At 37.1% G+C, this 13,459-nt stretch overlaps 1 protein-coding gene and 1 pseudogene across 3 annotated transcripts in view; both read right to left on the bottom strand.

Annotated features, from left to right (window-relative positions):
* TDRD5 (tudor domain containing 5) overlaps nucleotides 1-13,459 on the bottom strand; it is a 101,327-nt gene that overhangs the window by 22,513 nt on the left and 65,355 nt on the right. For all 3 annotated transcript variants that reach the window (XM_043924353.1, XM_043924354.1, XM_043924355.1), the window contains 5 exons: nucleotides 9,313-9,466; nucleotides 8,090-8,298; nucleotides 6,761-6,981; nucleotides 2,470-2,682; nucleotides 1,699-1,765 (listed from right to left, as the gene is read on the bottom strand). In XM_043924353.1, the coding sequence (XP_043780288.1) occupies nucleotides 1,699-1,765; nucleotides 2,470-2,682; nucleotides 6,761-6,981; nucleotides 8,090-8,298; nucleotides 9,313-9,466 (864 nt within the window). The remainder of the gene's footprint in view (nucleotides 1-1,698; nucleotides 1,766-2,469; nucleotides 2,683-6,760; nucleotides 6,982-8,089; nucleotides 8,299-9,312; nucleotides 9,467-13,459) is intronic.
* Nucleotides 10,948-11,901, bottom strand: LOC122708181 (annotated as a pseudogene).

Here is a 13,459-nt window from a genome sequence, read left to right as displayed (position 1 = left end):
ATCTGCACCCTCACATTCTTTGGCATTATTTACAATAGCCAAGATGTGAATTAAGTGAAGTGCCCATCAATAGAAGGATAAAGAAGATGTGGTACTGCTCAGCTATAAAAAAAACAAAGCTGTTACCTTACCGTTTGCAACAACATGGATTGAACTTGAGCATTTTATGCTAAGTAAAACAAGTCAGATGGAGAAAGACAAACATCACATGATTACACTCTTGTATTTAAAAACTAATAAACAAAAACAAAATGATGAACAAACCAGACACATAAATACGTATATACAGAGAACAGAGTAATGGTTATCAGCAGGGAAGGAAGACGGTGTGGGCAAAATGGGTAAAGCAGGTTGGGTCATCTGATGGAAAATAAACTTTTGGTAGTGAGAACGTGGTAGGGTATATGTATATAGAAGTGGAAATACAGTGTTGTACACATGAAACATATAATGTTATAAATCAATGTTACCTCAATATAGTTTTGTTTCCTAAAGAGTAAATCTGTAAGCTTCAATTTCATTAGCAGATAGTTCTAATACTATATTGAAGGCAAAAGGAGAAGAGGCTGGCAGAGGATGAAATGGTTAAATAGCATCACCAACTCAATGGACACGAATCTGAGCACACTCGGAGACAGTGAAAGACAGGGAAGCCTGGTGTGCTGCTGTCCTTGGGGTCTCAAAGAGTGATGCACAACTTAGCAACTGAACAATCACAACAAATGGAAGCTACTGATAAGTTATTTAAACTAACAAACATGGGATAATAAATGTATACCTTATGTATAATTAAGAGTTCTGAGGGGAAAAAGACAAAATTAGGTGCATAATTATAACTACATAAATATATGTATCTATATGGATGAAAATGACTCCTGTTCCATCCCATACCAATCATCTCCCATAACAATGTCAGTAGAGAATTCTTTAAAAAATGTATTTCTAATTGTGGCAGTTCCCTTTAGTTGCTTCCCAGAAACTAAAGGACAACGTCTAGCATGTACACACTGCTATATTTAAAATGGATAACCAACCTAACCTAAGATAAGTGAACTCTGTTCAATGTTATGTGGAAGCCTGGATGGGACGGGAATTTGGGAGAGAATGAATACATGTATATGTATGGCTGAATCCCTTTGCTGTCCATCTGAAACTATCACAACATTGTTTGTTAACTGGCCATACGACAATACAAAATAAAGTTTTTAAAAAAATAAAGGACAATGTCCAGACTCCTGCACATGACTACGGGTCTCCACCTTAGTCCCTTATTTCTCCGACATCATTTGCCATGCACCAACTGCAGCTCGTCCTCTATTACATAGCCAAACAGAACCACTTAAAATTCCTCAAATTTGAGATCTAACATGCTGCTCTTCCTTTGCCTGGAATGTCTTTCTTGTTTGTTCAATTATGGTGCTAACCTTCCTTCAAAGTTTCATGCAAATGTCACCTCTTTTAAGACACCGTCTCTGATTACCTTGAACAGAAACGAGGGCTGTTCCTTCTGTATCTCTATCATACACTATAAAATTCCCTAGGAAATCTGACACAGTACAATTAATTTTGTCTACATGCCTTTCTCCCATACTGTCTACAATGACTTTCTTTTTCATGTTTTATTTTTTTATCCTGAGAACTCTGAATTGTCCTTGGCATCAAATGTTTGCTGATTAAATGGGAAGCAAACAAACATACCTCTACTGGTCTCACCCACGCCAAAGAACAAGGGATCGCCTGAGCAGGAAGCTTGGTGTAACAGCACCTGCAACAGACAAATATATGAATATTTAATCATATTTTAAAACTGCATTTTATGGAATCTCTTATTTTTTAATCCCTTTTAAAAAATTATGTATTTTTGAGCACACTAGATCTTCTTGCTGCATGCGGGCTTTCTCTAGTTGCAGCGAGTGGTGCTACTCTTCACTGCAGTGCGCAGGCTTCTCGCTGAGGTGGCTTCTCTTGCTATAAAGTGCGGGCTCCAGGCATGTGGGCTTCAGTAATTGTGGTGCAAGTCTTATCCACTTCTTGATTTAAGTTTTTTATACCATTTCAGAGTATTTAATGCATGCATTTTTAAATGAAATGTCTTAACACTTCACACTAATGTCTAAGAAAGAAATTTGTAAAACATAACAGTCTTTGAAAACCATGAAATTAAAATATAGGTGGAAACAGTCCAAACTTCATGATATATAAATGCAACTCTTAGCAGGACCCAAAGCATCATTTTCTTAATAAGAGAATGAAATTTAGTCTCATGGTCCATTCAGATTCACAGCCATGTGAGAGAAAACATAAGAGATCCAGCTGTGAAACTAAATGACCATTTGCCAAATCTGCACTAAGAAGAAAGGAGGGTAGAAAGAAGAGAGGCAGGAGAAAAGGAAGAGAGGTCCTCACTCCCCCACAGCCTCAGCATTATGGTTCAAACCTAAATTGTTCTTAATGAATTTATGAACTCACTTGAGGAATCTCAGGGAAGACTTCGGAACAGTTCCAATGTTTCCAAAATCTGGATAGAACACTTCAACTTCCTGTCTCCCGAGAATTCGATGGATAATGACCCGATACCACCACTTATCCTCAGAAATCCTTACACAACAGAGATGTCCTGGCTGGATAAAACACTCTGGCATGGCATATCGATCAGAAACCAACTGATTAGAATAACATCGCCTGCAGAATTCCATAAAAGAAATCCATAGAAAAAGAAAAAAATTAAAGATCCTTTTTATTGATGTATCAAGAGCAGGAAAGTCTTGGCAAAAGGCAAAGAAAAATTCTCACTTTTTCTGATTTGGTAATGCTTATTACTGATACCAATTAATCTTCTTTTTCATATCCAAATCCTTTCTCTTTACCAATAAACTTCTTCAAATAGAAGTTTACTAAGTGGTCATTATGTAACATTATACCAAGTATTCTTGGCATATAGTATATAATATAGTGATACAGTTGACTTAGAAAAAATACAGTATGCTTTTGGAGAGACACAAAATAAATTACTCTTATATGTGACACCAATGTAAAAATCAGATTGCTGTTCATGAATAAATCTAAAGTGAATGAAAACATAAACATTTTACACAGTGTTTACTACCAAAAGACATCATTATTCAATAGAGAAAAGATAATTTAGAGCAGTAATTCTCCAAGTGCAGTTTACAAATTCCTGGGACCCTGACACACTTTCAAAGAGTTCATAAGATCAAAGCTATTTTAATATATGTATTATTATGAAAATAATTATTTGTCCTTTTCACTGTGTTAATATTTGCATTGATGGTATAAAAGCTACGGTGCCTTTGCTTTTACAAAGTTTTACAAAAGGGTAAAACTCCAGGTGCCTTTGCTGAATCAAGCCAGTGGCATTCAACTGTACTAGTCGTCATTTATTTTTCACTGCCATGCATTCCAATTAAATTTTTTTAAAAAAGAAAAAGGCTAATTTCACTTAAGAATGTCCATGATAAAGCAATAAAAATTATTAAGCATATTAAACCTCAAACACAGAGTGACTATCTTTTCAATGTTCTCTGTAACAAAAATGGAAGTACAAGTAAAATACTTCCTAAGTTGTCTTAAGGAAAAGCACTTATGGATTTCAGTTGTGAACTGAACTAGCTGCTCTGTGTGTGTGTATGTGCGTGTGGAGTATTGTTTTTAGTTGGAAGATGAATAAGACACTATTAAACACCATTTTTGCTTGAAAGGTCCACTCAGAAACTATGTTTATTCAGATTTGGGTATTTGGCACACACTTTCTCAAGAATGAAGTGGGCTTGTCACTTTCAGGAAAACATTTACAGTATTTATTGTCAATGATAAAATTCAAAAGCTTTCCAATTAAAATTAGGATTTTCCAAATGTCATATCTAGCACCGTGAGCTTGATAGCTTCTTAACGCATAATACTTTTCTGATGATATCAGAGATACTAATGAGTGATATTTTTAAATATATACTGTGTGATGAAACATCCACATTTGGAACATGTATATAACTCACTGCACCAGTATTTTCCAAAAGACCAATGCATGATGTTTTAAAATCACAAATGGTGGTAAAATTGAGGGCCAGTTCCATTGAGTCCACACTTAGAAGGTCTCTATGCTTACTTATACAGTGGAAAGTGACAAACACACTCAAGGGATTAGATCTGATAGACAGAGTGCCTGAAGAACTATAGATGGAGGTTTGTGACACTGTATAGGAGGCAGTGATCAAGACCATCCCCAAGAAAAAGAAAGGCAAAATTGTTGTCTGAGGAGGCCTTACAAATAGCTAAGATAAGAAGAGACGCTAAAGGCAAAAGACAAAAGGAAAAATATGTACAGTTGAATGCAGAGTTCCAAAGAATAGCAAGGAGAGATAAGAAAGCCTTCCTCAGTGATCAGTGCAAAGAAATATGGGAAAACAATAGAATGGGAAAGACCAGGGATCTCTTCAAGAAAATTAGAGATACCAAGGGAACATTTCATGCAAAGATGGGCACTATAAAGGACAGAAACGGTATGGACATAACAGAAGCAGAAGATATTAAGAAGAGGTGGCAAGAATACACAGAAGAACTATACAAAAAGATCTTCATGACCCAGATAACCACGATGGTGTGATCACTCACCTAGAGCCAGACATCCTGGAGTCTGAAGTCAGGTGGGCCATAGGAAGCATCACTACCAACAAAGCTAGTGGAGCTGATGGAATTCCAGTTGAGCTATTTCAAGTCCTAAAAGATGATGCTATGCAAGTGCTGCATTCAATATGCACAAATTTGGAAAACTCAGCAGTGGCCACAGGACTGGAAAAGGTCAGTTTTCACCCCAATCCCAAAGAAAGGCAATGACAAAGCATGTTCAAACTACCGCACAATTGCACTCATCTCACACGCTAGCAAAGCAATGCTCAAAATTCTCCAAGCTAGGTTTCAACAATACATGAACCAAGAACTTCCAGATGTTCAAGCTGGATTTCAAAAAGGCAGAGGAACCAGAAATCAAATTGCCAAAATCCACTGGATCACAGAAAAAGCAAGAGAGTTCCAGAAAAACATCTACTTCTGCTTTATTGACTACTCCAAAGCCTTTGACTGTGTGGATCACAACAAACTGTGGAAAATTCTGAAAGAGATGGGAATACCAGACCACCTTAACTGCCTCCGGAGAAATCTGTATGCAGGTCAAGAAACAACAGCTAGAATTGGACATGGAACAACAGACTGGTTCCAAATTGGGAAAGGAGTATGTCAAGGCTGTATATTGTCACCCAGGTTGTTTAACTTAGTTACATGCAGAGTACATCATGTGAAATGGCAGGCTAGATGAAGCACAAGGTGGAATCAGGATTGCCAGAAGAAATATCAGTAACCTCAGATATACAGATGACACCACCCTTATGGCTGAAAGTGAAGAGGAACTGAAGAGCCTCTTGATGAAAGTGAAAGAGGAGAGTGAAAAAGTTGTCTTAAATCTCAACATTCAAAAAACTAAGATAATGGCCTCCAGTCCCACCACTTAATAGCAAATAGATGGGAAAACAATGGAAATAGTGATAGACTATTTTCGTGGGCTCCAAAACCACTGCACACAGTGACTGCAGCCATGAAATTAAAAGACACTTGCTCCTTGCAAGAAAAGCTATGACCAACCTAGGCAGAATATTACAAAGGTTTGCTGACAAAGGTCCGTTTAGTCAAAGCTAAGGTTTCTCTAGTAGTCATGTATGGATGTTAGAGTTGGAACATAAAGAAAGCGGAGTGTCAAAGAATTGGTGCTTTTGAACTGTGGTGTTGGAGAAGACACCTGAGAGTCCCTTGGACTGCAAGGAGACCCAACCAGTCCATCCTAAAGGAAATCAGTCCTGAATATTCATTGGAAGGACTGATGCTAAAGCTGAAACTCCAATACTTTGGCCACCTGATGCAAAGAACTGACTCACTGGAAAGGCCCTGATGCTGGGAAAGATAGAAGGCAGGAGGAGAAGGGGGTGACAGAGGATGAGATGGTTGGATGGTATCACCGACTCAATGGATATACAAGCTCTGGGAGTCAGCGATGGGCATGGGAAGCCTGGCGTGCTGCAGTTCATGGGGCTGCAAAGAGTCAGACACGACTGAGCGACTGAACTGAACTGAATGCTTACTTTAATAGTGCTCTGCTACTGCTGTCTTGAAATTCTTCATTTTTAAACAAGAAGTCTTGCATTTCAATTTTGCACTGGAGCCTGCAATTATATAGCTAATCCTGGACTCATTCAAAGTGCAAAGTTAGAAAATGTATTTTAACATAGTAGAGTTTGAAAAGTTCAAATTCCACATTACATCTAACTTTAAGACACCACTACTTGTCAAGTTTTCATATACCATCAAAAGAGTGTTCACAATTTTCTGAAAAGGCTGTTAAAATACTCTCTTTCCCAACTAAGTATCTATGTGAGGCCAGATGTTTTCATAAACTTTCACCAAGAGAATGTATCTCAAGAAATTAAAGACAGAAGCAGATACTGAAATACAACTTTCATCTAGTAAGCCAACTACAGCTATTTTCCATAAAAATGTTATTTATATTCAGAAAAATGAACTAATCATGATTTTTAAACAACATTTTACATTTTCACAGTTTTATTTTTGGTACAATAAATACTGATAAGCAAAGGCTCTCCTGAGTCCTTAATTTTTAAAACCCATGAGACCAAAATGTTTGAGAACTGACTTAACAAGGTACGTGAAAAATACATTGAAAATAACAGATTCCTACCGCATTTCAATCATCATGTCCTCAAGTAACTCTGATGAATCCCTGCTGTAGATTCGGATGTAGAATTGACTAGGAGAGATGATATACTCCACAAAGACACCCACGAGGGTACTGGTATCTAATGGGGGCAGTCTGCATAACTTCTTGTCCCGCACAGCATCTGGTGGGATGTCATGATTTGCCATTGCCAAGTTGAGCTGGGATTTGTTAATTTCTACTTGCTACAAATTAAACAAACAAACAAACAAACAAAGAAACCACTATAAATCTTTGAGTAACATGTCAAACTTTGACAATGTTTCTTAAAGTTTGTTTCATGAGTTACCTTTACAAGATACACCTTGCAAATTATAAAAATGAAAAGTCTTAGGCTCTAGCCCAGATTCAGTGATTCAGAATATCTGGAAGTGAGACCCCCAGTTATGCCTTTAAAACAATTTCCAAGATGATCCTTACCTACCTTAAAGTACAAAAAGTACTGTCTTACATTATTACATAAAGAGAGTTAAAAGTGTATCACACACAACCGCCCTGTGCAAAACGGAAAACATGCTGCTTCAAATACTGAGGGTGAACTAAGTTACAGCCTCATCCTGACCAATCCCACCAACAAAGGCAACTTTAAAGAATGGATTAAGTTTCAGACTACTCTTCCAACCAAAAATGGGGCTTCTCAAACACTTTTATTCTAAAATATACTATTTTCCATTAGGCTTTTCTATCATCCTCTAGAAAACACAGCAGGCTCTCCAAACTAAATGTTTTCCCTCCACGGAAGAAGCCAGGTATAAAGGGCAAAAGGGAAGAAGAGGAAGCAACTAACACCTTAATAATGACAAAGCAACTAACAGGAGATGAGAACACAAAAGCGGAGAAGTGTGTGTGTGGAGATCAAGTAAAAGAGAAAAGCACCCTACAACTGAGGCTAGCTGCAGGGGCAACCTGCAGCAGTACTGAGAATAGTTATAGCCAAGCTTCTCAATTCTTCCCACTGAAGCCCTGAAAGGTTTTCAAGCCTACTGAAACACATGGACAGAGAATCAATGTCTGTCAAGCAATGTCATCCTCAAATAACAGTCAGGTCTTCAAAGCCAATTGAAAACTTTGAAATGAGACTCAAGGAAAGCTAGTTATATAAAAGACTGAAAACCAGAATAAACGCTGTATAAGATGACTTCAGACCAAAGTTCTGGTCTTGTCTAAGAAATCATATGTCCAGAAATAAGACTTTTTCTCAAACAGAAATTTTGTCTAAAGAAACACTCATTCAGTTACTTTTCATAATGCAGAATCTCCAGTACATGGAGACAGACATCAAACCATACTCACCAGCTGCAAAGGTTTTACCACCAGATTAGGCTTCTTGAAAATCTTCTGTTCTGGTTCCTTATGGTTTTTTGAAGGGCAATCCCAAGTAGTCTCCTTGATAATAGCAGTAGACAGTGAATTTCTAGGGGGACTGGACACACAAGCTTTGGCTTCTATTTTCTTATCTGATTGAACTAAACATGAATTTCTGACTGATGACACAGATCCATCTGAAATGACCAATAGAGAAGCCTATGTGTATCTATTAAAATAGTCTGTAAACTATTACTAAGCACATTCTATGTGCCAGGCACTGGACATATAATGATAGATATGAACCTGTCTTTGCAGACCTTTCAGTATGAACAGACACAAGGGAAGTTCCAGATGGGAACAAATCTTACATTATTTATGTTGGGGGCGGGGGTTGGAAGAGAAGTCTGGTAAGGTTTTTTAAACTTTGGTGAAAGGTTTTATTTCTCAACATCCTGATTTCAATGTATTTCTTGTTCAACTTTAGCTGTAAACATTCACTATTGCTTAATGTACAATATAACTACTTGTACTACTAATGTACAACAGAACCCCAGTGTATGTAACCACTTAATATTCCATAATACAATCTCTTAGTTTTTAGGGAATTCCCAAACCAATCACATATTTTGTTCAAATTTACATGTTTATGACAATTATAAGAGGTTGACACCCTAACATGGATTCCAGATAGACATAAAACCATAGTAGCTCCTAAAGAAATACACTAGTAACTATACAAAGATGTAGGCACAAGGATATTGAACACTGTATATTTTGTAATATAAAAAAAGGGATACTCTCTACATGTCCATTGATAAGAGACTGGCTAAATGGACTATAATGTAGTTACATAAAAGAATTACAGATACTACTCAGTGCTCAGCAACCGAGTTAAGACCCACTGAACTACCTAGGGTTTCCCCATGAGAGCATCGTTTCAGAAAATTTATTTCTTCAGAATTATTAAAAAATCTAAACAATGAAGAAAGTAAACTTTAAAAACTCAGATTTTAATACAGCAGCATTATTACAACATACATCATCAGGAAGGAGGTCATTATATACGAAACATTTTCAAGGCTAACATGTGATCTGTTTGGTTGATGTGGTTACAAGTTAAGATTGTTAGCTAAATGATGCTTTCTTTTTCCTTGTCCTTACAGAGATAATTAAACATCAGGTTTGCATCATACTGTAATACAACTCACCAGATGCTAGAGGCTTCATATCAGCATCAAACACCAGCAAGTCTTGTTGTCCTTCCCTGAACTCAACATGGAGAATGTCACTAAGTGCTCCAACAAGCTCTATTACATTTAAGAAGCCCAGTTTTTTGGGTGAAAGTTGCTCTTTAAAAATTAACTGTCACAAAAACAAACAAACAAAAAAACAAAACAGGAATATAACATACATATGCTTCATGGACAATGCTTTAATCTGGACTTGGACTCCAAACTAAATTTGTAGGGGTGAGTAAATTCAGGCATTCAATAAATACTTGCTTCCATGTGAGTATAATACAAACCAAGCAACCTATAATCCCTCACCATAAACTTCTAGGCCAGCTTCAAGTTCCTTTTAGAGCATATGGTAATTAAAAAGAAAATTAGAGGATATTTTTACCTCTCATTTTTCACAATGTACGATTATAAAGCAAAAGTCTTTTTTAAAAAAGAGGGGAACACACAAAATACAGAAATCATAACTAAACTGTTGATATCTATGTTCACAGAAAGAATATTCACTACCACTTTTCACATGCAATAAAATAACACTATTTTTAAACATTTCCTTAAAACTATGCTTATTATTTCATGCTTGAAGTTAAGATAAATAGGTAAGTGTATTTTCTATAGCAAACTGATTTTCTTACCTTGGAAAAAAGAAGAATTATACCAAATAGAGACAGAAGAGAATATATATAAAATAAAAAACAAATATGTCTGGTTTAAACTGCATGGTGAATTAGTTAAGTTTGTCCTTGCTAATAAAGTGAGTGTGTGTTCAGTTGCTCAGTCATGTCCAACTCTTTGTGACTCCACAGACTGTAGCCCACCAGGCTCCTCTGTTTATGGGGTTTCTCAGGCAAGAATACTGGAGTGGGTTGCCATTTCTTCCTCCAGGGGATCTTCCTGACCCAGAGATTGAACCCATGTCCCCTGCTTCTCTTGCATTGGCAGGAGGATTCTTTACCACTGCACCACCTGGGAAGACTAATTAGGTGTTAGAAGGAAATAAATCCTTGCCCTGACTTAATCATCTTAGAGAAGATCACAGGAACACAGAGTGCAAACACTTTTAAAGGAATGACCCTTGACAAAGGGTGGGATGTCTTTGTTTTAGAGGCATTTTATTGAGACAAGGCAAAACAATTATATGTTCAGAAGTAGTGTACAATGAAAGAGAAGTCAAACCCATTGCTTTAATCATGTATTTCCTCTTCTTTGTAACTAAAGCAAACAAACCAACCAACCCAGCTTTCTGCTTTAAGGGAAGAGTCAGAAAAATAAGCCAATACATTTCCCCTCTTCATAATAACATAAACAGCTACCAGAAATCTAACTGTAATAAGAGAGATTGAATGCTGGCTTATACAGATTCATTAAAAAGACAACAGACCATTGGACTACAAGAGTATAACTCCATCTGTCTTCATCTGATACTCTTGTGTTTTCACTGATAGGTATCACCAAGTTGGTAAGTTCTAGCACTGGGGCTTATTCATATTCCTCATTATTTACTGCTCATGTTTGCCTTAAGCAGAGAGTAACTCAGAGGCTGATGCTTCTCTGTGCTTGTTTTAGTCTGTAATTTGTGTACTATCTGTGGCATCTGTCTGATGCTCAGGCCATAACTTCAGGAGTTGAACTATAGATGGAATCTGAATTCTCTGAAGCAATTTCTTCACTCTCTTCTTCTGCTGTCTCTGAAAAACTGATCCTCAGGTTTGCCAGCTCACTACTATCTTCAGGAAGCACACCTTTCCAAAGACCATAGGTTTTCCTACCATAATCTGCCACAGTCTCTATGTTCCATCTTCAGAACCACTGGCATAGAGTTCTCCATCAGACTAAACCTCACACAGTGGATGGGACCAGAGTGTCCTTTGTAGGATTTAATTCATCTTTATAATCATATTTATAAGGTTTAAAATATTCATTTGCTGCTACAAGAAATTCTCAGGGCGAAGAGATGCAGAGTTGATGGTTGCAGGAGCTTCAAAGGATTTGAGTCCAAACTTACTGCACTATGAAAAGCAACAGATGGTCCATACATTATTACCAGGCATTCCCTTGGGAATACATCCCCTACTACTAAAGACATCAAAATTTAGAGATTTCACCTCTGTCATAGTAGTGTGATCCCACCCAAAGTAGAACAGTTTTATCAGCAGCTGAAAGGATCTGTTTATCCTCACAGCACCACAGAGCCTTTTTAATACCAGAGGTATGACCATTGATTTCCTTAGGTTCTGTCTGGAAGACCATGTTGTCATCGTCCTTGGACCTGAAGAACATGGACACAAAGAGCACCCTGCAGGCATCCTGGATGCTGAACACAGACCTGCTGCATCACATGGCTGCCAGTATACCAGCCAACTCAGTTACTCTCAGGGGCTCGAGGGGCTTAGTACTCACTGGCTCTGCCAGTTCTATCTCCACCTTCTCAGTCACTGCCGCCAGGCCCAAAGGGTGGGATTTCTGCAGTGCATACTTCTTGTTGGTGTAATGCTCTCAGATCCAAGTCAACTCTTTATGACTTCTCCCAGGACACTTGTAAATGTGGTGCCCAGTATCAGTCAAGTCATACTTTAAAAGGGTCATTATATAGCCAATCATGAATATCCTGAGAGAGAAAGAATTGGTAGAGGGCAGCAGAAGGGTGGTAATGAATTAGATTTGGTACCTCTACTCACTTCTTTGTACATCACATACTATGGCTTCTGTCCTTTTTATGTTCATTAGTCTCTTTAAGGGTTTCTTTACGTTCTCTGTAAGTGCCTAGTACTATGAATGTGCAATTTAGCTGAACATAAGACTAGGTTGGGAAGGATTTTTTTAAATATAAGTTATTAATTTTTTGAATAAGTGACATTCGGAAGTTTTTTAAAGGTATATAGCAAAAACTAAGTTTCCAGTCCACTCCCATTTCTCAGCTGACCAGGAGAGCACCTCTTTGGAGGTAACCACTACTAGGAGTTTTGTGTGGAAACCATCACCAGTAGATTGTGAAACTTGCCAGAAATTGTCAAAACTTGAATGTACATCATCCTTCAACATAATAGATTACACTTGTATTTTTTAATGAGTTAATACAGAGACATTTCCAAATCAGTACATGAAACATAGTTGAGTTTTGCTTTGTGATCCTCAGAATCTTGTAGTAAATTAGTTTAGTCCATCAACTGATATATCAGACACATTGCCCTAATGCCTTTGTTATGCTATCTTCTCTATATACTCCCACCGTAAGCAAGGAAGCAATTGACATTTATTTCTACTTCCACTCTCTTCCATCTCCAATCCATTTTAGTTATCTTATGTTTTCCTAAGAGTTTATATTTATGCCTTCAAATATATTACATGATTTAATTTCCTCAGAGTAGATTTTGCAGATGACATTTTCATAGTGCAAATTCTATTTTTTGCAAATTGGTAGCTGGACCCAGACACTTGATCAGGCTCATGCTCCATCCCTTTGACAAAACTATTGGTGATGTCATATTCTAAAAAGAGGAACACATAATATCTAGCTGTCTCTATGTTGGTGTTGTTATTGGAGCCATTACTGGTCAATGCCTGATTTACTATTCATTGAGAGTTTTAATATAGTGATATTCTAACTCTATTGATTCTTTTTTATTATTCAGTTGGAATATTTCATAGAGATATGGTCCCCTCAATCTGTTATTTGGTTACCCAGTCCTACCAGTTCATTCAGGAAAGCCAGGATAAGTGACTGGTTCTTTCTCTTTGTTTACCATTTTTTAAGAAAATGAATTAGTTCTCCATCATCTTCCATGATAACCAATTAGTTTTTAACATCATATGAGCTCACAAAATTAAACATATTGGATGGGCTTCAAACCACTGCAATTATTATCCTTAGTGAAACTTGAAATAACACTTCAAGTGGATTCCTAAGTCCTCCTGATGTGAACCTAATCTTTAATAGTCCTTGCTGGTCTGGAATGATAAGATGTTCCAGGTTCAATTTATGCAGTTAGAATATCCTTACACATACCATTTAAGTGATCTCATAATTACCCCCATATATCCCATAATTATTAACATGCTCTGTATCACATTACTCAGTAGTCTCAGAAAAACAGTACTACTGTTTTTAAACCATCAC

Source organism: Cervus elaphus, chromosome 14 (assembly GCF_910594005.1).
Source record: "Cervus elaphus chromosome 14, mCerEla1.1, whole genome shotgun sequence".
NCBI classification, from domain to species: Eukaryota; Metazoa; Chordata; class Mammalia; order Artiodactyla; family Cervidae; genus Cervus; species Cervus elaphus.
Note: the sequence above shows the minus strand (reverse complement) of the source record. Positions and strands in the feature narration are given on the sequence as shown.